The sequence below is a fragment of the Salvia hispanica genome, chromosome 2 (genome assembly GCF_023119035.1).
Source record: "Salvia hispanica cultivar TCC Black 2014 chromosome 2, UniMelb_Shisp_WGS_1.0, whole genome shotgun sequence".
In the NCBI taxonomy this organism is placed as follows: domain Eukaryota; kingdom Viridiplantae; phylum Streptophyta; class Magnoliopsida; order Lamiales; family Lamiaceae; genus Salvia; species Salvia hispanica.
This window is the reverse complement of record NC_062966.1, coordinates 23,467,907-23,495,316: the sequence shown is the minus strand read 5'-3', so window position 1 is coordinate 23,495,316 and position 27,410 is coordinate 23,467,907. Positions and strand designations below refer to the sequence as shown.

General features: G+C 36.7%; 1 protein-coding gene and 5 pseudogenes across 1 annotated transcript; 4 read left to right on the top strand and 2 right to left on the bottom strand.

The window, feature by feature from the left end:
• The first annotated feature begins 233 nt into the window (after window positions 1–233).
• Window positions 234–2,139, top strand: LOC125205968 (annotated as a pseudogene).
• A 116-nt stretch (window positions 2,140–2,255) lies between these two features.
• LOC125206522 lies at window positions 2,256–4,608 on the top strand (annotated as a pseudogene).
• Window positions 4,609–9,444: 4,836 nt separating this feature from the next.
• LOC125206521 (single-stranded DNA-binding protein WHY1, chloroplastic-like) lies at window positions 9,445–13,077 on the top strand (the record flags this gene model as incomplete). Its single annotated transcript, XM_048105770.1, has 8 exons — window positions 9,445–9,559; window positions 9,748–9,848; window positions 9,933–10,025; window positions 10,445–10,539; window positions 10,666–10,739; window positions 10,839–10,927; window positions 11,089–11,238; window positions 13,039–13,077. Coding segments are annotated over 7 exons (693 nt in total), but the record flags the coding sequence as incomplete, so codon positions are not given.
• Window positions 13,078–14,542: 1,465 nt separating this feature from the next.
• Window positions 14,543–16,956, top strand: LOC125206520 (annotated as a pseudogene).
• A 387-nt stretch (window positions 16,957–17,343) lies between these two features.
• On the bottom strand, window positions 17,344–19,332 carry LOC125207838 (annotated as a pseudogene).
• Window positions 19,333–19,882: 550 nt separating this feature from the next.
• On the bottom strand, window positions 19,883–22,693 carry LOC125204690 (annotated as a pseudogene).
• Window positions 22,694–27,410: the final 4,717 nt, after the last annotated feature.

Genomic DNA, 27,410 nt, shown 5'->3' with positions numbered 1-27,410 from the left:
AAGATAATTCAAATCCAGCGACAATGAGCAACATATTGAATACTTTATCAATTTATCCTATCATTCTAGAATTATTTTTGTTCCTTGTAGAAATTGGATTTATTTACAATTTGTCGTACTTGTTAGTAGTAACATTTTCAATTTAATAAAGATTCGAAATATTGCCATATTTATTTATTTCAAAAGTCGGTGGTAAATTTTCCCTTAAAATGGTTAGTCATCGACGCGTTCCACAACTGAAGACCAGAATTCTGATCTGATTTCACCCAAATTCTCAAACCCTAATTCCTCAATTTCTGTTTCTTCTCCTCCCTCCCACAGCATCTCCAACTCCAACAATCATGCTGCTATCCCCAGGCCACTCGCCGCGCCACCTCTCTACGCCTTCACCCGCCCCTTCCGCTTCCTCCGATAACCCTAATTCCTCCCATGCCACCTCTTCAGCTCCCGATTTCGACAACCGAAAGCGCCGCCGTGGGCCCGATGTTCTGGACGAAGACGCATACGTGGCCGCAATCGAGAAGATAATCGAGCGAGACTTTTCCCTGACATCCCCAAGCTGCGCGATCGCCTCGATTGGCTGCAGGCAATTCGCAGCCACGATCCCGTGCTTATCCGCGATGCCCAGCTCAAGATCCTCGAGCGCCGCCGCATCCGGAAGGGTGAAAAGTCCGCTGCTGATGCTTCGCTCCGCTCCGCCACTGCAACCCCTGGTTCGTCCTTTTTACGAAATAGTTCGGTTACTCCGTCGTTTTACAATGAGCATAAAGAGAATTTTGTTAGCGATAAAATTGACGGCGGTGATGATGGAGGGAAGGGCAAGTGGATGTTTCGTTGTCGCTTGATGAATTTTTTAGAAGGTACACAAGTGAGGATAATGAGAGCTTTTCGAAGCTTGTAGAGAAAGTGAATCGGAAGAAGAAGGAAAAGTATGGGTATTTGTTGGGAGCTGATTCAGTCGAGGGGAATTCCGGGAACAATTTGATTGAGGAAGGGAATAAACGGGAGAAAAGTAGTACTGATGGCTATGGAACATCGGATCAGCCGGTGAGTACATTGACGGGTGGAAATATACAGCCAAGAACTTGCTGATGTATCATCCGGCTGATAATGGCGAAGTGCCTTTAACTGAGGAGGAAAGAGCGTTGAGGTTGAAGGCAATGACGAAGGAAATTAGCAGACCAAATACGAGATTCCATGCCAAAGCTTTAGATGCTGATGAAGCACAGGATGATGACTCTGCTGTTGTGCTCTATCCACCTGTTGCTGGGGCTACTCCTATTGCAATAAGCAGTAGAGATATTGATAAGGTGAAGAGATATGATTTGGAGGATTTGAGGAAGACCCCAAATAAATTCTATGCAGAGTCTGAGAAGAAGGCAGATAATGGATATAGTTTTGTGAAGACGCCTTCCCTGCTCCTGGGGTTGATGAGTCACCTTTAATAACCTGGGGTGAAATTGAGGGGACTCCGCTGAGGTTGGAGGCAGAGGATACACCAATTGATATTGGCGGCAGTGGGAATGGACCACAGTTTAAAATTCCGATGCCTCCTTCAAGGGATATGAAGGCGCATTCTTTGTCGAGGAGGCTGCAAGGAAGCTCAGGGAGAGGTCAAAGATGTTTCAGAAACCACCACTGCATTCGCCAGTTAGAGGAGGAAGCGCAAGTCCAGGTCGACAAATACTTTCACCTGCTGCCCAGAAGTTTATGAGGAAAGCAATTGCCAAGTCTTCAAATTCTATTGATGAATCCCTCAGAGCAAGTTATCGCAGTGGGAGCCCCGGATTGAGCACTCCAAAAGCTGGGAGGAGTATGTCTCGGTTGGGAAGAGATGGCAGCGTAGGTTCCAAGTCACCTTCTGTGAGAGAAGGCTCTGATCCACCTTGGTGATCGGTCTCTACATCGTCAGTTCTTGAGTTCTTCTATCCTTACCAGATGCAATCATCTAGTAGTAGTCTACAAATTTATGGGGCATTCCTTTCAGAATCTTCAGATGGCGAAGAAGATATAGTTCTTTCTCTATGTTTATTTCATAGGTTTCTGTCTTTACTATTATTACCTTTCATGTTGTAAAATGGTGAATGTTATGCAATGCAATAACCTTGATTGCCAAAATGAGATTGTGATTGAGATTGAGATTGAGAGTACAAGGTCCTTTGAAGCATTTATTTATTGTTCAGGACTACTATTATTCTTGTTGTGGGTATTTGCTTTATTTTTTATTTATACTATGACATTCCCATAAGGAATGATCGAAAGCCTATAAGGTGCTTGCGCTGTTATAAAGGATTGACAGAGCTCATGAGATCTTGTTTTTAGTTCTATATAATATACTTATAATAATCAGAAGCACCATTCTGCGGGAGTTACAGATTCACTGGGTTTATTATTGTGAAGCTTAGTTGTGGACTCTTCCTCACTGAGATAAAAATTACATTTTGGAATATAAACAGCTACTGTGTTACTTTTTGTTTGAAATTGGAGATATTGAAGCTTAATACCCTAGGTCCTAAGTTTATTTATCCAATTTTCTTTTAAGATTCGGTGTACGCAAGAAAATATTTGAATTTTGGAATCCAATGTCTGAATTTGTTAGTTCAATATGTGAAAGATGCTAAGACTTGCATAGAATAATAATACTACTAGTTTGCAGTGGTGCAAATAACTGACTACTTGCCAATGTAAAGGAGGAAAACATATTCCTAATAAATGGGCGATCTATTTCATCACTTTTCTTTAAATAGGTTCACCTCTCATTAGTACAAACGTCAATTGTAGTACCTCCATCCTCACTGGTAATCCATTCTTGTCGCACAAACATCCATAATCCTCTCCTGGCTAAATATGTTTATTTATCCCCTTCATTTTCATCTTTTTCCATGTACAAGTCTGCCTCAGGCTCTGTACATTCATATCTTTTCAAGGAAACGAAAACCGAATCACTGGTCTAATCTCCAGTGATTCTTGTTTTCCATTCCTTGTTAGAATATATACATATTTCATGGCGTCCATTTATAGCATCAAGATGTCAATTCTCCTCCTCTCCCTGTTATATTTAGTTGCACTGCTGCCTAAATCCAACGCAAAAATTGCAGAAATGGATGATTATCTCAGAAAAAAGGCTGAGCAATCCCATCTTGAATATATCAAGGCCTATGTTCCCAACCCTGAGGCTGTTGCTGAGGAAATCAGTCAAGAAGTTGGCGAGTAATTCCTCTCTCTCTCTATATATATATCTCTCTTCCTCCCTTTCTCTTTCTCATGCATGTTTGTTTGCATTTGCATAGGACAATGGTGCACCATATCACCAAGAGGAGGCACCTCCTGGAAGGTGGCAACAAGGCTACAAACCCCATCGACCGTTGCTGGCGCGGGACCGCAACTGGGACCAGAACCGCAAGAGGCTCGTGGACTGCGTCCTCGGCTTCGGCCGCCACACCACAGGAGGAAGGGACGGGAATTCTACGTCGTCACCGACAACTCCGACGATGACGTGGATAACCCTAGGCCGGGCACCCTCCGGCACGCGGTCATCCAGACGGAGCCCCTGTGGATCATCTTCGAACGCGACATGCTCATCAGCCTCAAGCAAGAGCTCATCTTCGCCAGCGACAAGACCATCGACGGCCGTGGCGCCAAAGTCCGCATCGCGTACGGGGCCGGCTTCACGATCCAGTTCGTCCACAACGTGATCATCCACAACATCCGGATGCACAACATCGTCCCGGCCTTCGGAGGCCTGATCAGGACGCTGTCGACCACATCGGCCTCCGCACCATAAGCGACGGCGACGCCATCTCCATCTACGGCTCCAACAACATCTGGATCGACCATGTCTCCCTCTCCAAAGCCACCGACGGCCTCATCGACGCCATCGAGGGATCCACCGCCATCACCATCTCCAACTGTAAATTCAACAACCACAATGCTGTAAGTTTTGGACATCATCACTAATCACTATCAAGAACAAGAACAAGAACAAGAATTGAAGATTGTTTGCTAAAACTGGCACAGGTGATGCTTCTTGGAGCACATGATAGTACTACTGAAGACAAACTGATGCAAACAACAATTGCATTCAACCGTTTTGGTGAAGGTTTGGTGCAGAGAATGCCGAGGTGCAGATGGGGTCTATTCCACATCATCAACAACTACTATTCCCACTGGCAAATGTATGCCATCGGCGGCAGCGCAAACCCCACTATTATCAGCCAGGGCAATCGATACAAGGCTGCAGACAACTCCAACACCAAGCAGGTACCAAACACAAATGCGCGTATATATGCAGAGTACTGAGCAAGACAATTAACTTGTTGCTTGCAGGTGACCAAGAGGGAGTATTCTTCTGAGGAGGAGTGGCAGAATTGGCAATGGCAATCCGAAGGCGATGTGTTTGTCAACGGAGCCTACTTCCAATCTTCTGGTCCGAAGATCAAACACAACCACTGGAGTGTTGCCACAAAGAGGCACATGATGAAGTTCAGGCCAGGCTCATATGCAGGCAGGCTATCGCGATATGCAGGCGTCCTCAAGTGCGTTGCAGGAAACTGTGCTGATCAGGGAGGTAGTAGGAGAATTGTACATCTGCATCCATCACATGTATGACGTCGGAAAAATATTTCAATAAACGTTAACTTTGTTTATCAAACAATGCTGCACTTTTAATACAATATCATCTGTCAAGTTAACTAATAATCAAAATCTTGATGGGAAAGTCCTTCTGTTATGCCCTTTAAACGCAAACATTGATCACTGAAACAACAATACAATTCGGAAAACCTTTCATAGCAATGCTTCTCTTGCGGTGCTTTTCTGGTTCCGAGAAGTAGTTCTTCATAACCTCAGAACTCACAAGGATGATTCCTTGCAGCAGTAGTTCCTTTGGTTCTCTGCAATCAAACGCATTTAATATTTTGAAATCGAGAAGCATACAATTTGCTATAGTGAACTCAAACCTACAATAAAAAGACTTTGTTACAACAAATCTTAATAGCAGCAACTCTTCGTGAAGCATAGGATCTATTTTGTCAGAAGTTTTTCCACCAAACTCTAATCTATACATATACAAAGCCACAGTTTTGGCCGGCCCACTTCTTTAATAAAATTTGGATTTATCATATATCATAAATTTTTGACTCATATTTTATCTAAATATATTACATGCTGTCATTGTTTTGGCACATGTAAAGCAATTTCAGATTAATAAAAGACGTTTGAAAGACGTGTAAATGTGCAAAACCATTCTTAAAAACTATAGTACTTTTTAGCTAATAGGTCAAATCATATGAACTATTGTAAAGTAACCATGTGAAAATAAAAGGCTGACAATAAACCCCAAATGACACAAGACTTTCAATAAATTCAAATAAGCATTTGGGTAATGCAAATTATAGGAGTATATTTTTTTATAAGTTTTAGGCAATTTTCACAATTGTCAGCTCCTAAATTCTCGTGCATTGTTGAGATATCTCGAAAACCATTGAATACTTCAATAAATTGGTGTATAATAATGTAAAAATTTTAGTCCCTACGGCTAGGGTGCTTAAACGGTTCTTCGGTTCTCGGTTAACCGAATCGGAACCGAACGCTGATTAATTGAGGAACCCGGGAACGGAAAATCCGGTTCCGGTTCCGGTACTGATTCCAACTTTTTAAATAACACCCGGGTTTCCCGGGTTTGGAACTGAACCATTGTTCTAACCGGAACCGGATTATAATTCAATTTTATTTTTTTTATAATTTAATATACTAAAAGATCTAATTTATTGAATTAATTTTGAATTAAAGTAAAATAGTTTGAAACATTAAGTGATTTTTAGATTTAAATGTTTAACTCGTGATACTTTGAATCTATAATTATTTCCCTAATCCATTTTTTATGAACTAACTACAATGAGTAGAACATCATAAGTTTGTTTTTAGTTTTCAAAAGAACTTATCCAAATACAATATCATTTCATATGATATATTTATTACAAATTTATGTAACAATTCATTTAACATACGATTTTAACATATTTGTGAATAATTTATTAAGTGTTCCTGTATAAACCAAATAGTCACAACAATATCAATTAGTATTGGAAATTCCAATGAATACTATGTTTAGCCAAAAAAGGGAAAATGAAATTCAATTTTAAAACTCATTTTTTTAAAAATTGCTAAGGTTTAGAACTCCTACTTTTTATAAAAAAAAATTGCTAACATAAACTAGTCCACCCGACCTACTACACTTGGCATTACTCTTATCCATATATGAATATTATTGTATTGTTGGTTTGTATTTTGTGTATTTATTTTAATTTTTAGGTATTATTTGTTATAATTCTAGATGTTGGATTATTTTTTTTAGTATTGAACTATTTAAAAGAATCGATGACTTCTTAACGCTGTCAAACGAACCGATCGGTTCTCGTTCCGTTCTTGAATTTATGAAAATTTAAAACGGGTAACCGGTCCGTTAGAACCGAACCGCCGAATAAGCGTGCCTACCTACGGCCTAGATTAAGAGTCACTTTTTGCCATAAAAGTCCGTCTCAGTTAAAAGTCACTTTTAAATTTTCCATATTTGGCCATACAATTTTACCTCATTCTTCATCAAAATTACATAAAATTTCATTATCTACATTAAAATAAATCAAAACAAAAATCAAAAGTCAAAAGGACCCACCTTCAACCAACTCCACCATCTCACTTCATTTATTACACACTCATCATCTCACTTCATTTATTACACACTCCACCATCTCCCTTCATTTATTACACACTTCAACTCCCTTTTTTAAAACCGGCCCCTAACAATAAGTGACTCCAAATGTGCACGGAGGAGTATTTTTAACCACTGTGTATTAATGCATTTATTCTTTATACTGGAGAATCATATTTTGAATCAATCATGCAGAAAAAGTGGATGAACTGGTCTAATTTTAATTCAAGTTTCAAAACTTAGAGCCAAAAATCGAAGCCTTGCTCTATAAATACCCTTTCCCACAATTGATGTTCAAGCAAAATTTCGAATTATAATCTATTTTGTATGTATTGGTTTCATGCTTTTTTTCTTAGTTATGTTAATTCATTTTTCTATATTTTGTTATCTTTCTCCAATTTGTTTATCTTTTTTTGTTTTGTTACCATTTTAAAGGGGAAGATGAATCTATTTTCGGCGAGGGAAGATAATTATTTTTTAATTCATGAAACTACATCCCTTTTCCGAAGAATCCAACTTAAAGATTGAATTTATTCAACATATTTAAGCGATAAGCAAAAGGGAAGACAAAATAGTATATAAAATTGGCATATTATGCCACAAAAAAAAAGCATATACAGACAACGAGATGAAAAAGATTTGAGATTTTATAATTATATTACAAATCATTTTAAGAATTCACGTCAATATCTTTACTTTTTTTTGAGAAGGGGGAGACAATGCGATCGAGGGTGCGGGAGAACCGCGCAGCTTCTACAATCTACACCCGGGAAAGCCCCCTCCATTCCTTCATTGCCTAAAAGCCCCGAAGGGAAAAGGAGCCCGGGGCAGAGGAAGAGCGATGGGGGAGCGTGGGGCAGAGGGAAGGCATGGCGGCGTGCAGCCGGTGGGCTTGCCGACGGATTGAGAGAGAGAATGGAGAGGGCAGCGCCGATTTGGGTATAAAATTGTATCATTATATTTATGTTTTAAAATTAGATTTGATATTATTTGGGCTATATATTTTTAATTTAAATTTTTTTTTTGTAATTAAATTTATATCCCGTTTTTGTTTTTAATTTTGGTTAAAATTGGAATTGAGCTAAAGAGTATAATTTGCCTTTATTTGGGTAAAAAATTGAAGTTTTTTACTATTTAACTTTTTTTTTAAAAAACTAATTCATAAGCTAAATGACAACATAAATATAAAATCTTTTCAATTTTCATCCTATATTTACTTAGCTAAATTATTTAAAATACATTTTAATTATCTTCCATGTACCCATCTTTCCCAAAAAAAATAGACACCCCGCCCAAAAATTTTTTAATTTTAAAGGGAAAAAGAAAAGAGATAAAAAAAAGTAGAACCCCATATCATTAAAATTTAAATTTGTGTTGGAACAAATTTGTTCTTTTCCAAACGGGGCCTATTTTTCGGGACAACTAAAAAAATAAATATATTCTATTTTTCGAGTTTTTAAAAATAAATTTTAGTTAGTCTCAAATTTTTTTAGACGGAAAAAAGATTTTTAAAAAAATATAAAAATTTTATTTTTAATGAGGGGATCTCATTTATAAACCAAAAAGAAAAAAAGAAAATCTTTGACTAAAGGGGTTAAATTATGATATATGTATTCCTTTTTTTATATTCTACATGTTGATAAACTTCTTCATTCTATTACCATGAAAAATTTTTAATTATTGTTTTTGGTCGATAGTTTTGGGCTTTGTGTAATAGTTATTTTTTATATTTTTCTTTTTAATTTTAAAATTTTTTATGTATAAATAATATTTTTTATTTTATTTAGTAGTATATAAAATTATTTAGCGTTTATTAATTTATATAAAATTTATTTATATTTAATATTCAAGTTATATAATTTATAATTATATTTAATTTACTAATGGTTTGTGGTTACTTTTTAAAATTTTTTTTTTTTATGTATAATATTATGTTATGTATTGAAATATTTATTTATTTAAATTATATGCTCTTTTTTTTTCCTTGACCCCCTTTAATTTAAATCATAGTCAAATTCACATATTTTTTTTAACCTTAGTTGCTTATTTCATCTTTATCATTTTTTTATTTTATTTTACTCAATTCAATCAAAAATTAAAATTGTATAAAATCTTTTTTAAATATAAAATGTTTTATTTAGGGGTGGATTGAGAAAGAAAATTTTTTTTTGTTATTGTTTATTGTATTTTTAAATTTTTATAATGGTATAGATACTTTTTTAATAACACATATTCTTAATTATAAATATTAGTATTATATTCTTTTTTTTCTTTTTTTTAAAACTACTTTTCTTAAAATTATTTTCATTTTTGAAAATCTTATATCCCCTTTTGGGATAGCCGGGATAATATTAGAAATTTAAAATTTAGCAGTCCAAAAGCACCAAAATGCAAGGAAAAATCAAAAGCCAACAATATTAACACGTGGAATTTAATACTAATTGATTATATTGATTCTAATAATTTTATTATATCGAGTTGAAGATTGTGTGGGTTATTGACCCTTCCCACTGCCAAACAATCCTTTTTTCCCTCCACCCGAAAAAACCTTTGCAAACCTCAAACGGAAGGAAAAAAAAAAAAAAGGCTACCCAGTATGATAATCCACAGTTTATGTCCACCCAGAGGGGCGGGATTTCAACAACAACCCCAGAAATTGTCCGCTTTTAATTTCCCCTATACCCACCAAATTTTTTCCACAAGGAAAAGTTCTTCACTTTTCCCCGCCCACTTGATATCGCTCTAAAAATGCAACATTTTGTGTGAAAAATCAGTACTTGACTCCTCAAGAACAAAGTCACCAGCAGCAGAAGTTTTCCCCTTACGACTCTCCTTCCCAATCGCAGCCTGGTTAGTTCTCCTCAAATTTGGTTCTTGGATTATCAAAAACATTTTAGTGCAGCTGTCAGTTTCTTTTTGTTAACTTCGGAAATAAGGAGATTATAACTAGCGTCTAATGAATCTGTTTTGGTATATTTTAGTGGGAATTAATGTCCCAATCGACAAGGGAAGCATTTAATCTCCAATTGTTTGTATAGGAGGGCAGTTTCCACCAAGGGTTTATGTGGGATACTCTATATATAAAGGGAAAGCTGCTCTTACAGTGGAACCTCGTGCGCCAGAGTTCTCTCCTTTAGAGGTATGTTTGTTGTAGAATGCGTTTGTGTTGATCTTGGGGATTTGAATTACACAATGGTGATTGTATGTTTGTTTTGTGGATCAGTCTGGGGCCTTTAAGCTGTCGAAAGAGGGCTATGTTCTGCTCCAGTTTGCTCCGGCATCTGGTGTTCGTCAATATGATTGGAGTCGGAAACAGGTTAACCTTCCTTTTGCCTTATTTGCCTTATTCATGTTTCTGATGCACAAGGAATTATTTTTCTGTATAATAATTGTATGTGTGAGAATTGAGATGTTTGAGTGTATTTGATGTTGATCTCTGTAGCTAGATTTTAGTCTTGATTTGATATGGATTAATGAATATGAAAGGTATTTGCATGATGGAAAAGTTTGTCTAGATCTTGATAATGATATTTTCATTCTCAAGTATGGAAATTTCTAAAACGTGGCTCATATAAAGCCATTTTTTTGAGGCAAATGAATATGATAGTTACCTTCATTGTTGAGCCATTGTTGTGATAGAAACTGGAAGTAAGCGTGCCATTAAGCTTGGCATGTGACTCCCTCGACCTCATTTTTCTCCTAATGTCATACAATCGTATTTGATTGTGTCTCCAGGTATTCTCGTTATCAGTGAATGAAATTGGACACATAATCAGCCTTGGTGCAAGAGGCTCTTGTGAGTTTTTCCATGACCCAAATAAAGGAAAGAGGTACTCTCACATTTTAGTGAGCTTGTTAGCAGATCCTGTCATTGTTCATATTGTGGGATAGTGTTAGTTTTCCTTAGCTGTGGGGAGAGATTTTTATTCCTAAACTATTGAGTTTGAATCATGCAGCGATGAGGGCAGAGTGAGGAAAGTGTTGAAGGTGGAGCCTTTGCCTGATGGTTCTGGCCACTTCTTCAATCTAAGTAACCCCTTCAAGCCTCTTAAGATTTTGATTGTATCGCTTTTTAGTGCCAGTATATACTTTAAATCTTTTTAATGCTTGGGTTATGGGATTCTTGAAGGTGTTCAAAACAAGATCACCAACGTGGACGAGAACATCTATATCCCCATCACAAAGGCAGAGTTTACTGTTCTTGTATCATCTTTTAATGTAAGCCACAGTTCAATTCAATGCAAGAAATGTGAGATTTTGTTGCAATATTTATGTTTCTTCTAGTGATGGAGAATGAATAATAAGAAAATACTTTCTTTCTAAATCCTGCTAAGAAGGTCATGGTAGACTGTTCAAATTATGTTCGTACTTGTCTGCAGTTTGTTCTACCATATCTATTGGGCTGGCATACCTTTGTGAACTCCATAAAGCCTGAAGATGCAAATCGTCAAAACAGCTCTAACGCCACTAACCCTAGATCTGCAGACTTCGAATGGACCAGATAGCAAAAAGGTTTTGAGGTTTCCTAGGTAAGAAACTGATTTGGCTTTCTTCCTAGGAATGCTTATACATTGTCACGGTTTATTTGCTTTATGTATGCTCTCTGCTATATTGATAAAATTGTTTTTGCCATATAAATCTATTACTCCCTTGCCATTGGGAGGAAGAAGCATTTATGTGTTAAAACTTTTGAGATGCATGTATGATAATATGATATGACTTTGGAAATGCCCTCCTCATTGCAGATGCCTACTGTATTTTAAGTCCCACCTTCTTGTATATTCAAAGATTTTCTTCCACCGACCAGAGAATCAAAAAATAAAATGGTTGGAAAGTCCTTTGTTTATAAAGATATCTATCTCATATTATCTCTGAGTGAGTAGTACGTAGTATTAATTGCTGTATTTTGATCTACGTAGTGATGGAATACAATTGAGAAGTCAAGGTTTGATTGTGGAATATATCCTTTAATACTCCATAGGCCATAATCTTGGATGATCTTTGAATTTGGAATTATGTCATATGGATTTAGTCAATCAAGCTAGCTGCTTTAGTTGCTTACATAGAAAGTAATTAATTTCAACTTTCAACTAATCTGAGAACTTAGCTTGGAGAAACAATGTAGTAGTGAAGATCTAGCCGGTACTTACTTCACTAATTAGGAATATATTAATAATTGTCACGGTTTGATGAATTTTATCACGAGATCGATAAATCATTGAAGACGTCAGTTAGTAATCAACTTTCCAATAACAGAACTATTAATGTTTTGCGCCAATATAGGTTGTCATGAAAACTTCTATTTCTCTTTATTTATGAAAAATAATGAGTCTACGCTCAGGAGCAGGTTAGACTTCATTAAATGTTCGTAAGAAATTGTGTTTTTAGATATCCTTGTCTACCTATACATTTTCAGCAATGGCTAAATTACTTCTTCCTTTGGGAAATTTGCATAATTATATTCTTTTACCAAGTTTCATGGAAGTGCCAAGAACAACATGTCAAAAGCCAAGTTGGCATCGAGCTTATTACCTTTGTTTTCCAAAATTGATGTCTGTGCTTGCTGCTTTAATCTATCATATTGAATCTCCTCGAATGGCCATTTAGTTGAAAGTTCTATGATTTCTGAAGGGACAAAGAAACATTTAGTTCTGTAACAACTTAGAGGAAAGGACAAGCATTGCTTTTTTATTTGATTTATTTGTATTAATCAATTGCTCAATTAGCATTTATTAAATATTTTCATTGACCTGTAGGAAGGTGGCTGGAGGGTTCAGTTTTATGACTTTATCACATGTTATGCATGAATATCTGTCTGACTAGTTGGAAATCGGTGTATAAATAATCGAATGAAGTCATGCAGCACAAGTAGGTGATAATTTAAGAAACATATCCGTTCACATTCATCGAGTCGTCATTTAGGTTCCTTAAGGTACATTCTCGGGTCAAACCAATTTTAAATCGAAAGCATCAGCTTCTCATAGTAGTCGGTTCTTGTACTTAATCTGCATCCATTGACCTGTTTCAATAGATTAGCAACTAGTTGCTTTCATCTACTAAACAATCCCAGTGATTTGTAATTGAATAAGTTAGAAATGTACTTGATCAAAGCTGTCAATTCTTAGTTGTTACTTGATTGATGAGTTGGTGATCTTATTCTGTATATTTAACTCTTTTTATCTTTCTTTCTCCCATAATGCTTAAGAAATGTGGCAAGTTGGTATCATAGTCAATGACTGGCAAAATGTGTGCATATTCAAATAGCATTTGCAGAATTTGAGATCTCTGAAGACTTATTTTAAGTTGAATCTGCACATGTTTGAATGCAGGCTCCTGAAAGCAGGGAGTAAGCTCTGAGCGGATATCGAGTTCTTGATCTTTCTGAAGCTTGTTAGAGGGGGTGGTTTCATGCATAGCTTATTTTGAGTTTAAGTTGCATAGCTTATTGTTGCTACTGAAAGTTGACTAGGATCTTGTTTCATTTTATGTTGTGACCATTTTCATATTGGCCAATCTTGATTAGTTTCAAATACGTTGTTGAGAAATGAGAATTATGGTTGGCATAACTAATGTGATTTTGGTTTTTGATATTTTTTCACCAGGTATTTATACACTTCCTCTACATCAAAAATATTGTACATCTTGGTGTTGCATGAGTTGTAATAAAAGTTTAGATATTGGATTTTATGGGTGGAGAAATGACCCACTTTTATGTTTTTCTTAGTGTAGATAATCGTAGGCCATGTTTGATTTTCTACAAATAGATGTGTAAAATGAGGGCGAAGTATAAATGAAAGATGTCAAAAGAGAAGTCAAGACGCATTTACTATTGTGGGACACCTCATGATAGGGATGTGCAAACTATTTTACTTGTAAATAAAATACTACTGATATTATTAACACAAAATTAGTTAAATAAAAGATAGGAATAAAAAATAGTTAAAGTAATGAAATTTATAAATAGATAGATACTAATTTTAGTAGACAAACAAAAATGTAAAAAATAAGTAACTACTAGTGTATATTTTTTTGGGATGATTTTTTCACTATATTTCTAATTAATAGCTGCCATTCCGCAAAATGGCGTGTTTTTAAAATATTTATGATTTGGGATTATGATAAGGTTGAAAAATAAATGGTCAGTGCTTAAAATATTTATAGTAAGGTTGACAAAAGTAGAAAGGGCCAGAATAAGACAAGATCTACAGTGAATTAAATAAAAGGTGATCAGTTGTCTATCTCTGAATTAACGGTAAAATTTAACTTGTAAGTCCTAATCATATTTCTTTATTTTTACAAACGGATTATGTAGAAATATTGAAATATCCAAATAATTTTGTTAATGGGATTCAAACCCTTAATTAATTAATTATTTATGTTACTTAAAAATGAATTAAGACAAAAAAATTATTATTATGGTCAGCATAGAAGGGCTTGAATAAGAGTCAAACGGTCAAACATGGAACTGCCGGTGTTCGTACGCCGTAATTGTCTTCAAAGGGCGGCGGCGGACCCAGTTTCATGCTGCTTCGTTGTCAATTTTGTTTCCACCATGTAATACTAATCTACAAAGTGCATATGCATTTAATTTTGAAATAAAATTAATTCCTACAGTTGACAAATATTTATCAATTTGCAGTGAATAGATCATACTAGTATATAGGAAAGTTGACACACTTGACAGTTGACATTTAATTTCATTGCGTAACATGGAAGAGGTCAGCTCTGAATCCTTCATTTCTCATAATGCATAGTTTTTTATTATACAAGTCAAATCTTTGGGCTTGTCTATAAATAGAAGACTAATGAAATCAATTTTGAGAAGAAGAAAAAATCACAAACGAAATTCAGATAAAGAAAGTTTCTAAAGCTAGAACAGGAAGCATGATTTTTGAGGGAGAAGCGATGATAAATATGTCTTCAAATAATGATGAAATTGAAGAAACCCTAAATACAGAAACGTTATCGATGGAGGTAACCAATTTTTTTTTTTTTTTAATATCTTTACTTTGGATCCTTTTTGTAGTACTACTCTTTTCATTTTGATCGTTCTTGAAATTAAAGAGAAAATTAGTTGCCATCTGTTTAGTTTAAGATATCATCACAAGTTTTAAGAAGATCATCGACTGATTAAATATGTATATATAATAAAAGTAGAAATTAAAGCTCTAGAATTTTTTTTTTGACCCTTTTCTATTTCTTATCGTGAATAATTTCTTGAACTGCAGCTGATATAGATAATTCTTTATTGTATAGATCTGGTCAAACTCAATTAGGGTAAATATATGTGATATGTGATCCATATCATTTGATGATCACCCTACTAATTAATCCAGCTGTTAATACTGTCATTAATTAGTTAATTAAATTTCGAGATATATATTAGAAGCAATTATTTATTTTCCATGAGTTGCGTTAGTACCCTGTCAATTGTCATTAATTGGTTAATTAAATTAATGCATGCAGCTAGCTAGCTGTCTCCTGTTAATTTGTTCATCATCACATATTTTATTTACAATAGATAATGCATCTTATCAAAACAAATAAAACACGACAAATGTGAAACAAAATCCAAGCATGAAATTAATTTAAGGGGGAAAAAAGAAGAAAAGTTAGATTCAGCTAGTAAACATGAATTGGTCACCAGATCTGCTGAATAAATAATTGGTAACTAATAATTCAAGATCTAATCATTTATATATATGTGCATGCAGGGGGCAAATGTGACAAGAGCAAAAGTGAAGATGGAAGAAGTTAGAAAAGAAAATGAGAGATTAAAAGTCACATTGTCACAAATCATGGAAGATTACAGTTGTCTTAAAAAGCAGTTCAACGGCATAACTGACCAATCCAAGAAAGTAACAAATCTCGCTTCGATGGCCGGTTCTGATGAGGAATCGGAGCTGGTTTGTTTGAGTCTGGGAGATTCTCAGGCCCTAAGGAGGAGAAGAAGATGATGAACAAAAGCAAAACCCTAGAAAATGGAAATAAACTTGACGGAATCGAACTAGGGCTCAACTCATGTCACCCGGACAATTCGAGAAACAGCTTAGATGAATCTAAGGAAGAAGGAGCAACGACGCCCGATCATCCACCAAACATTCTAGAATCGGAGATGATGAGATTTTGCAGCACAACAACCCTATGAAGAAACCTAGGGGTTTTTGTAAGAGCTCAATGCAACACTCAAACGGTACTAATAGTACATTTTATTTTGTTTGAATCTTTGCATCATTAATTTCATTAGTCTGAATAATACTCTCTTGATTAGATGCATGATGGATGTCAATGGAGGAAATATGGACAAAAAATAGCTAAAGGAAATCCATGCCCTGGCTTACTACCGTAGACCGTCTCCCCAACCCGTCCCGTCGTAAAACAGGGTTTTTGCTATTAATTAGTACTTCTAGCTCCAAGTTACTTGAGTTGTATTCCGATATAATCTCTCACAAAACATAATTGTCACAACTCCCGAGCTTAAAAGAAAGGACTACTAACATGGGACGAAGGAAATAGTGATTTTTTTTTTTAACATTCACCCAAATAAAGAAATGGAACTAATAAATGGTGTTACAATATGCAGGTGCAAAGAAGTATAGATGACATGAGCATTCTGATCACCACCTACGAAGGAGCTCACAACCACCCTCTCCCGCCTTCGGCCGCTGCAATGGCTTCCGCCACCTCCTCAGCCGCGGCCATGCTCAGCTGCGGCTCCACCACAAGCACCAGCTGTCTAACCGGATACAATTTCAGCACCGTCGAATTTCCCACGAGCCACCATCTCCTCATCACAATCACACCCCACAGTCATACTCGACCTCACCCCACCAAATCACCACAGCAACAGATTATCATCAACCCTATTTTCCAACACTCGCTCTTCCCCAACTTCCCTCAACTTCTCATCCAATTTTCCCACCACGATGGCGCCACCTCATTCTCACCATCCCTTTTTCTCCGGCGTCCAAAAGCAAACTGGGAATGATCAGAAAATTGCTGCAGCGATCGCCACGATCCGAGTTTCCAGTCAGCGTTGGCTGCCGCTTCACGCCAATTGTTGCGAAGAACAACAATGTGAATGGAGCTAGAAGTTCTGGAATGAATTTTCATCATCTGAATTTCGCACAGCCGCGACGACAACGAGTACTGCAAGCGTAGGTTGCGCAGCGAGCTTCATGAGCAGATTTGGGCAACCAATGAATTCCCAACAGCATAACTTGACATTGGCTGCATCAAAATCCTGAGCTATGTCATTGGCAGATGAGGGAGAACACCTCAGCTTATGAGGTTTCCAAGTTCCATAACTGAAACCCAGATCCATTGTTTTAAACACAGTTTACTCTTTTTTCATTGTTTTCGAGTAGGAAAGAATTCTCACACACATATATATATAGTGTAATTTAAGGAATGGATATCCGAGTAGTATAATATCATAATATTAATTGCCAACTGTAACCTTCATTTTCTATCATCCTGCCTCAAGGCCTAGCTAAAACTCAATATACAAATTAACAAATCAAGTATACAAATGTTATAAAATCATATGGATAACGCATGGACAATCACAAACCATGTGTAATTTACTATCAAAAAGTAAAAGAAAAAGAAATGGAGGTTTTACTTTACATGTGACTAATACAGAAGTTGACTGTTTGTGAGCAGATTTGTGGTGTTGAAGAGCGCTACAAAAATTGATATAACATTGACTCTAAGCAAATAATCCTTTTTCTAGGCGCTTGCAACTGAACTAAGCCCAGGCAGTTTTCTCAGTCCCTTCTTGTCCATCAACTTTCTTATCTTGTGGACATCTTTCCACCTATCTTGTCTGGCATATATGTTGGACAAAACCACAAACGGAATCGGGTTTTCAGGCTCTAATTCTACAACTCTCTGAGCCATCTCTTCTCTTAACCTATTATCCATATGTTGCTCGGAAGCGCCAAGCAGAGAAGCTGAAACGAAAGCAAACGTTTCATCTGTTGCTCTTAGGAGTTCCAAGGCTTCATCTAGCCTTCCAGAACGACTAAGGAGATCAATCAAGATACTCATATGCTTCAAGTCGGATTAAAACCATATCCCACAGTGAATAATCTAAAATCTGGAAGCCCTTGTCAACATGGCCACTGTGGCTGCATACAGACAAAAGGCAACTCAGAGTAACTAAATTTGGCTCAACATCATGCTCTACCATTTGATTGAAAACATCAAAGGCTGCTTCACTCTGCCCATGTTTTCCATGCCCAGAAATCATGGCATTCCAAAATGCTGGATCGTTTGGCTTTACATCAAACTGGTTAAAAACGTTGCAGGCTAAACCAGGTTGTCCACACTTCATATACAGGTCGATGACTGCAGTAGCCAAGAACACATCATCAACGACTTTCCTTCTTGCAGCAAACGCATGTATCTCCTTTCCATAGCTCTGCATCGACAGGGATGAACAAGCTGCTAGCAAGCTAGTGATGCATCGCACACTAGGTATTGCACTGCAAGATAGCATCTTTCTGAACAAGAGAAAAGCTTCATCAGCCTTTCCTAGCTGAGTGAAACCACTGATCATAGAATTCCATGTCACAGAGTCAGCTTCTAACCCTCCTCCTTCAGTCTCTAATTGGGAAAAAGATCTACAGCCTGTTCACATTCACCATTTAGCATCATTCCAGCTATCATCGAATTCCATGTTATCAGATTTCTGTTACCACCCATGTCACTGAATACACCATACGCACATTGCCAAGAACCGCATTTTGAATACATATCTACAAGGGCAGTCCCAACGTTAGTGTCGAACTCTAATCCAACTTTAACTATAAGCCCATGAAGCTGCCTACCAAATCTCACACACCTACCAGTTCCACAAGCAGACAGCACAGAAACCATGGTAGCTATAGTAAGTTTCTCAGATAACAGCTTCATTTCCTTAAACACACACAACACCATTTCCACAATCCCTTTCTCCGCAAGCCCTGATATATAAGCATTGTAGAAAACCACGCCTTTCTTCTCAATCCACTTAAACAAACTCGAAGCAAAACCCAACTCCCCACAATCTAAATACATCGTCATAAGCGATGTTGCTGCATAATCATCGCTTTCTACGCCAATCTTGATGGCTAAACAATGCAATTGCATCCCAACCGCAGCATTCTCACAAGCAGACAACACACTCGCTACCGTAAAGGAATCGATACTAAGGTTAGGGACACTAAATTGTCGAAACACTCTAAAACCTTCTTCTGAAAGCCCATTTTGTAAAAAACCGGAAATAACAACGTTAAGTATAGATATACTTGGATGGGGAATTACGTCGAACAGTTTGGCTGCACTGTCGACTAAGCCCAGTTTCATATACATGTTGGTGAGGTCGGTAGTCGTGTGCTTATTCATACACCCAAATTTGAGGAGGCTAGCGTGGAGCATTTGGCCGCCGGAAACAGCCTTGAGAGCGGCGCAGGCTTTGAGGATGTAGGGAAAGGTGAAATTCGTCGGCGGGATGGAGGCGGCGTGGTTATGCGCGTAGAGCGCAATGGCTTCTTTGTACAGTCCATCTTTAACTAGTTGTGCTATTTTTTGCCTCATAGGTTGCCGGCGGCCATCCACTGCATTGCCGGAAAAACTAGTCCTTTGTAAGACGGAAATTGCTAAGAGCCCCAAAATCGGATCTTTTTATTTGTTTGGGTCTCCTAATTTAAAAGTTTTGGTCAAATAAATACAGTTATATTAATGTGAGATCATTGTAAAATAAATAATTAGTACTAGTACATAAAATTTGTCATGCCAGTGTGTTTTAACCTAGTTAAATATGATTACAACAGTTTCATAGTGAAGACTGAAAACTTATATATAGGCAAATCGAACTATTTTACCCTTATTAATGCCCAAATTATTTTGCCACATATTTAGAAAAAGACAATTCGTTACTATAATCGCATCCAAAATGTGTCCAGACAAAAGTTGTGTGTTTATTTATGCAACATCGATACATTTGAAGGTGGAAATTCAAGTAATGAGATGAAATAAGTTAAAATTTCCCCTTACAGAAGTTGTGAATTGAGTATAGTCTCAGCAAGCTAATTGTGCAGTATACATAGAGAGGTGACAATTTCCCCTCAATTTTGCATTTTAAGTTTTAGTCATGAACTCATGATGGGAAAAACAGAGAAATTTTACAAAGTTTGATCATCAAATTTGCTAGTTGAGATCTGATTATGACAAGCATCAAAGCAATGATTGGCATAAATCAGATTCTGTTAGTAAGGTTTCCACTAAGATTGCCACTAAGGTTGCCACTGTTAGTCCATCCTTCTTGAACCTGCACAGAATACTGCATATGCCACAGCACATCCTCCACAGTGGTCGTGCCATCGCGTCTTTGCTCAAGCAGTTTACGGTGATCTGCACCACTGTTTTTAATGATTCATATGCAAAGGTTCCCCTCATCGACGGATCGATCAGGTCTCGTAGCCGATGGTGACTCTGCCAAGCTCCTCTCCAACTGCAACCATCAATTTATGTAAGTAACATTGTGTTCAGTTTAAGGTAATGTAGTAAGAATGCTAAGTACATATTTTATGTATACCTGAAATTTAAGGTCTTGTAGTTCACTCTGAGAGTCTATAGGTCTACCGGTGATGACTGCAACAAGAATAGCTCCCAGCCTATATATATCTTCCTTTTCTGGATTTTGGCTGCTGCTTTCTGTGTTCGTGTTCGACTCATCTGATCCGTGCAGAGGGCTTTCCGCACCCACCTGATGAAAGCAAGAAGTTTTAGTTTGATTCTTGAGTTTGTACATAATGCATGATGCATCATTCTGTCTTTTTACCTTAGATGGTATGGTTATGTTGTAGCTACTGATTCTTGCAGTGAGGCTCTCGTCTAACAGAATGGTGTCGATTTTGATGTCGTTCCCAACAATCCCGCCCGTGTGCAGGTATTGTATACCTCTCGCTACGCCCATCGTGATGCCCATTCTCTGTGGCCATTTCAGCGCTTCTCTCTTTTTCCAATCTGTTATTGAGAAAAACGAAGTTAGCTGATGAGCAAGAACTGGAACCACTGTATAAGTCCCGTGATAGGACACATAGTGCCAATTATAGGTGGTGTACCGATGAGGTGGTCTCGTAGTGAGGCGTTGGACATGTTTTCAAGCACGATGAAGACAGTGGTGGCGGAGCTGGGATGGTCGTGGTAAGGGACGATGCAGTGGCCTAGCACGCTCACCAAATGCCGGTGCCTCAGCTTGGATATCACCTCCATGTGGTGCTGCAGAGCTTGAGGAGAATGCTTCTGTTTCAGCTTCAGGCATTTCACAAGCACCACAGACCCATCTCTCAGCCTTCCTTTGTATAGCTGATCACCCACATTTCAAACATTCATACTACTACAGTATTATTCAACACCAAAACAGAGAAACAGAGCAAAATATATACACATACCTGTCCTTCACCCACTAGATTGGATGGATCGAAATCGTTCGTCGCCTCCTCCATATCCTCGAGTGTGAACACATGGTACGGGGCAGCCCTATCGAAGTCATCCTCATCGGCTGTGGAACATGCCCTGATCAAAGGTGCAAACACCAAACTCATTTCATAGATCAAAAAAAGGACTTAAACACAATTCATTTTACTATGATTGATGCTTATTTCCCAAAGGAGAGCCTTTCTCCATCACAAAACTCTCACTTCTGAATTCATTAAGCCCTTTCATCTGCAGCCTTCGGTAAATAACAATAATCAACAGCCCCAAAACACCCAATATCGCCACAATTGCACCAATTACTCCAAGCACAATGCCTAATTTCAAGGTAGATTCTTCTTCTTCCTTCCTCTTCACAATAGGCATAACTGCAAGTGCATCTTTCCGGCAGAAAGCAGACGGTCTCTGATACTTGGACGTCGTATTCGACAGACAGTTCCACATTATTACAACCGTTCTGTTCCGGACGTTGGCAGCAAGACAAGAAGGCAACCTCCCAATCAAAAGATTACTCGAAACATCCACAAAACTAAGATTACCACTGCAAGAAGCATTGGGTGGGAATGCCCCACTCAACTGGTTCTTGGATAGACCAATGTGCTCAATCAACGGCAACGAAAACAAAAACGAAGGAATCGGGCCAACGAGCTTATTAGACGAAGCATCGAGATATTGAAGCTTGCTCAACTTCTTCAAATCCTGAGGGATTTCAGATCTCAGAGAGTTGTTAGCAAGATTGATGAATGCTAGATTGTTTCCTAGTGATGGAAACTTAGGCCCAAAATAGTTGTTTCTCAAATCAAGCTCTTCAAGAGAGGATAAAGTAGCTAGATCAGGAACACTCCCATTGAGCAGATTATCACTCAAGACTAGGCTTTTCAACCTCGGATAAGTCGAAACAGAGGTGGGCAGTTCGCCGGAGATGAAGTTGGAGCTGATGTTGAGAGCTTCAAGAGACCGGAAGCGGTTGACTTTGGGGGAAGCGGGCCCACAGGCCTAGTGAGACTAGAGAGAGTTTCTTGAGGTTTGAGAGCTTTGTCAAGACGGTGAAGAAGGAATCGGTGGAGAATCTGGGGGAGAGAGTGTGGTGAGAGGCGGCGGCGGTGTTTGAAGGGGATAGGTTGGGGACGTGGGAAGGGGAGGTTCTGTTTCCGACAATGGTGAGCTCAGTGATGTGATTGTCGGAGCAGACGATTGTGAGGGTTGGGGTGGGAGGAGGAAGCAGAAGTTGGTCCAGTTGTTCCATGTGTGTAGAGATTGTGGGTATTCTAGAAGCTGCTGGATTTGGAACAGGATTCTGGTCTCTGTTGGGACTAATTGAGCATTCGAAAACGGGAATGTGGCGAGAATCAAGAAACAGAGTGGAATCCATGAATACTTCTCCATCGTTGAATCACTCTCTCTATCAAATCAATCACAAATCATAAAAGGAAAAGGGTGGCTGCGATTTCACCTGAGCATCTCATCTCATAAAAGTTAGATGCAAGAAAGAGGTTTGTAATAAAGTGACTTCCTTTTTGGGTGCTAGTTGTACAATGAAAAGAGAAAAGTGCAGCAGCAAAATGAGTATGAGAGGAAAAATGTCAGGAAACTGGTGGAAGTTGGGGATGATTCAATGCAAAGGATTTAGAATTAAATTCATGTTCAGTCTGAGATCTGAAGCTGACAATTTCCTAAAGTAAGCCAAAGTCAAGTCAGATGTCTTTTAATTCACACAAGATTCAGTTATTTCATTATTTATTTAGTTTTTTCGTATTGCTTATAAAAATATAGAGACTGGAGGCCATGCTGATGCAGTTAACTATATAAAACTACTATATAAATGCGGTGGTCCAGCGCGGCGCGGGCTACGATATTAAGGAAGCGCAGCCGTGAAGTAATGAGGAAGTCAAGGGAGCTCGGAATTAAACGGCGTCGTTGGAGGGTTTGACTGCGGGGTTTGGTGGAGCTGCATGCAGGGGAAGAGTATTCGCCGTCGAATGGGACAGGGCACGTGGGCTTCTCGTGATGGGTGGGGTGGAGGGTTTTAGGGGGTGGGTGGGAATGTGATAGAAGAATAATTAGTTAGAGATGTCGAGATCAAATTGTCGTTTTCAATTTCAATTACTAGATCTTTACGTCCATTCTAAATTATATGTGTGTGATTTAATTGTAATAATTATAAGATTAAATTGTCGCTCTCTTGGCTTCGTGACCGACAAGACCATTCAGCACAAAAGGACTTGTAAAAGTAACTTATAGGTGTAAAGTTTCAAAATTTTAAAAGGTAGAGTAATTTATTCACAAATTGATTTAATAATTGAAGGAGAATTTTCCATAATAAGTACTAATTCACATAAATTTGTTGATTACTCGCACTACATGAAAATATAAAATAATGATGTATAGTACTATTACTATTATATATTGTTATACTATTCACAATAATAAATGTTGCGATGTCTAGGTGCCATAATTACATTTAGTGGTTGTGCGTGATTTTCTATCATTATAATATATGCATTCTATCATTATCAATAAGTGCTTCAAAGAAAGCTCGGTGCTTTTCCAATTTTTAGTACCACATCCTAAAGTATTTGCGTACATGATTTTTGTTCTTTTGACTTGGGCAGAGGTGACAACTGAGTGAATTTTGATCAACATACTAAACTTCAACTTAAATCAATACACATACTTTATTCTGACTTTCTAAGTCCTAACAGTATACTAAACTCTTAAATCCTAACTATTGATTACAGAATAATGTGACAGATTCAGCTAGACAACAATTAATGCTGCACAGTGAGAAACATAGGGAAAAAGGGCCGAATTTTAGTGATTCTAGATGTTATATATGCAAGTTACAAAATTCAATAATTCTAGTGATTCTAGGACTGCATATGGAGTATTTAATATCCCGATTGATACAATAGTTACTAGAAGTAGAACTAAGTAAGCAATGCATGTTACCTAATTCCCATGTGAAGATTTGTATACATTCATATTTAAAATTTCGTCGGTGGTGTCTAAAATCTAAAGGCAAAAGAGTATAATCTATCAACCTCACAAATCTTGGTTTGATGTGTTAGTCTCACCTAATTTCGAATATGCATGGTCATTTGTTTTTGTCTCTCTGTTTTGTTATAGCTGCAATTATTCTTTATATTATCAAACAATATAAAAACAAAATTTACAGCGGTGACCATTTGAAATACTTGCATATATATATCTAGTGGCTGAATATCATATTGTTTTTCGGTATTAACTCTTTTTTATTAATGTGGAAATTTCGTTATAATTATACTATTGTTTAATCGTCGCTTTGTTTGTATAGAAATCGGTATGGATTTGGAAAATGAGTTGTCAATTTATTGCTTAAAAATTAGTCATTGACCAAGTCAATTACGCTTAATTTGTCGTGCATATGGATTCCGTATCTTATTGACAATTTGTTAATTTATTTTTCGATTTCTCAAGTATTTTTCTTATTAAATTAATTAAGCAGACTTTTTTGTTCTTGCTTTAAATAGCAGGGTAGCTTTGCTACTACTTGTTGGAGCCAGTCAAACTTTAGGATTTGGAACGACGTTCTAAAATTCACAAATCAAATTTTAAAAATTTAAATTTACAATAAGTCTATGCAACCAAATTTTGTACAACCAAAAATTGATTTATTTGGGAGAAAAAGTAATGTATATAGACATTTAATTAAAAAGTATAGACATTTATACAGTATAGGAAACATGCATAATATTATGGTATTTTTGTATAACATTTTAAATTTTGTTGAACCATAAAATGTAATTAATGCATACTTTAATTCAAATTTAAAAAATAATAGAGAAATAATTCAAATATAAAAATAAAAATTGAAAATGAGGCCAAAGACTAATAAATTATTTTTAATTTGTTAACTAACTATATTTATTATTTTAATATTTAATTAACACATCAAAATAGCTAATATAATATTGTTTTGGTTGTATAAAATTTGGTTGTTTATCATTGTTTATCATTGCTCTTAAATTTATGAGGCGTTCTCAAATGCTATAATGCTTCAATTATAATCAAAATTGTACTATGACATAATAAATTAATGTGAGGTTTTCTTTCTAAAAACCAATGGTTTTGATATAGTGTACCTGTACCACCACTATCGGTTTGCTTTCAAGGAAAAAAATATGAACGATTTTTCCCGGGAAATGAATTTTCCATGTATATATGGATACCTAGATATAAAAATCTCAGCTACATGTCTGTCTAAAAATATATACTATATGCCTAAAAACGCAGCTGGCAATATAAATTTATGTACTTTGTAGTTAGTGGTCATTAAACACAACTTAGTCGGAAGTAATTTCACGATTGGATCTTAATTAATCTATCGCTCCTACGCAGTGTTCGAGTTAGGAAAGAGCAACCTAATACCCGTTCTTAGGATTAATTGCAAGTTGTAGTCATATGTAATTAAGAGAGTATTTATTAATTTAAAATAATTTTTTTTCTTTTTGTTCGTCTTTTAAAAATAAAAATATTTTCTTCTCTTTAAAGAGGTGAAACCTTAACACACTTTTATTTCTCTCTCTCCAAAATCTTCGTTGTTTCAGTTTCTATTTTTAGGGCATAGAGAGAGTATATATTTATGAAACCCAATACATATCAAATACAGTTGAACTTCAATTTATTAGGTCGACAAGTAAATAATGTATGCAATTGATTTTGGGTCAAGGTCTGTAGTAATTTGGTGAAGAGCTAACCCGGCCCAAATAATTTGAGATAGTCAGGCCGGCCGTCTTCCTATTCTTTCATTCATTTTATTACAATTAATTAATTTCTATTTGAGGGTGTTGAAGATCAATTTAAATGGTAATTTGTTGCAATTATTGTGTTTAGGTCGGATATTTTGCAAGTTTGATGTTTAAATTGAAAATTGAGTTAAATTCCTGCATGGGTTTTGAGCAATTATTGATTCTTCATGTATATAATTTTGGTGGGATGTTATTTGCTTTCACTTTCCCCACTTCCTTTTGGTTTTATTTGGTGGGTGCTTGTATGATTAAAGGAGACCATTTTTTGTCGCCTATATGGAGAAATGTTTCCTCAACATGAACTCATTTGTAGATGTAAAATCTTGGGATCTCTCTCATCTCAGTAGACATGTTACTAAAGTAGCTCCACACACAAATGATTGAAGCTTTTGTTTGTTAGTTAGGGATTTTCTTGCAATATTTGAACTGTTAAGGGGAGTAATATTTTGCTTATAATATTTCTGGTGATGAACATGCTTTGTTAATTATGTTCTCTGATGGTGGTGGCCTCCGTAGTCGGTTTTGGTTATGCTAAACCTTCATTTTGGTTGTGGGAGTTAAGTGCAATAGGATGCAATTTGTAAATGCGGAATCAATGAATTACATGTTTTATAGCTCAATCTGGAGATGGTGTTGGTTATGACATTTTCAAAATTTTGAATTAGTACAGGTTTTGAAGGATACCAGCCTCCTCAAGGGCATTACTTTGGTAAAAAAGAATCCAATTCTAGTCTGTTGACACGAAGAGAGCTTTCTGTAAGTTTCAATATGTATTTTCTGTTCATATTTTTATCTCCTTCCCACTCCCCTAATTGCACCTATCATTCGTGAGACATATACGTGTACAGTAATGTTCCTAGGTGTGATCATTTGGGTTTTTGGGGAATCTTTCTCTTAATTGTGATTATACAAACCAGATGCATCAGCTTTTGTTTCCTCTATTGAAAGAATCTTAACTCTGCACTGTCTATGTTGTGTGTATTTTGGTTTTGAATCACATTTTTGAGGTATATGTAGTAAATTGAAAGAATCTTAACTCTGCTGTCTCTGTTATATTAACATAATATATGAATCTTACTATGTTTTCTATTTTAACTGTGGAAGTACATTGTACTTGTAGAGATCTGCAAGTAGAAGCCAGCTAAAGTTTCTGCTCAGGAGCATCCACAATTTGACAACCGAAAGCTAAGCCCGGTGTCAAAGTTCAATAAACCATAGGTGATATACGTATTTAAGAAACTTATGTAAGCAAACCAGAAGACATTAAAGGAAGCCTTTAAGATCTACAGCCCCTATACCCTCAGTGCAGACATAACTCTTCAACTGGTAAATTAGTGGAGGATTTAGCCGAGCTAGAAGCAAAAGTTACCTCTAACAAAAGCCAAGATATTCTTCTATTAGAAAAGGACTTCAGGGATGAAGAGATTAGC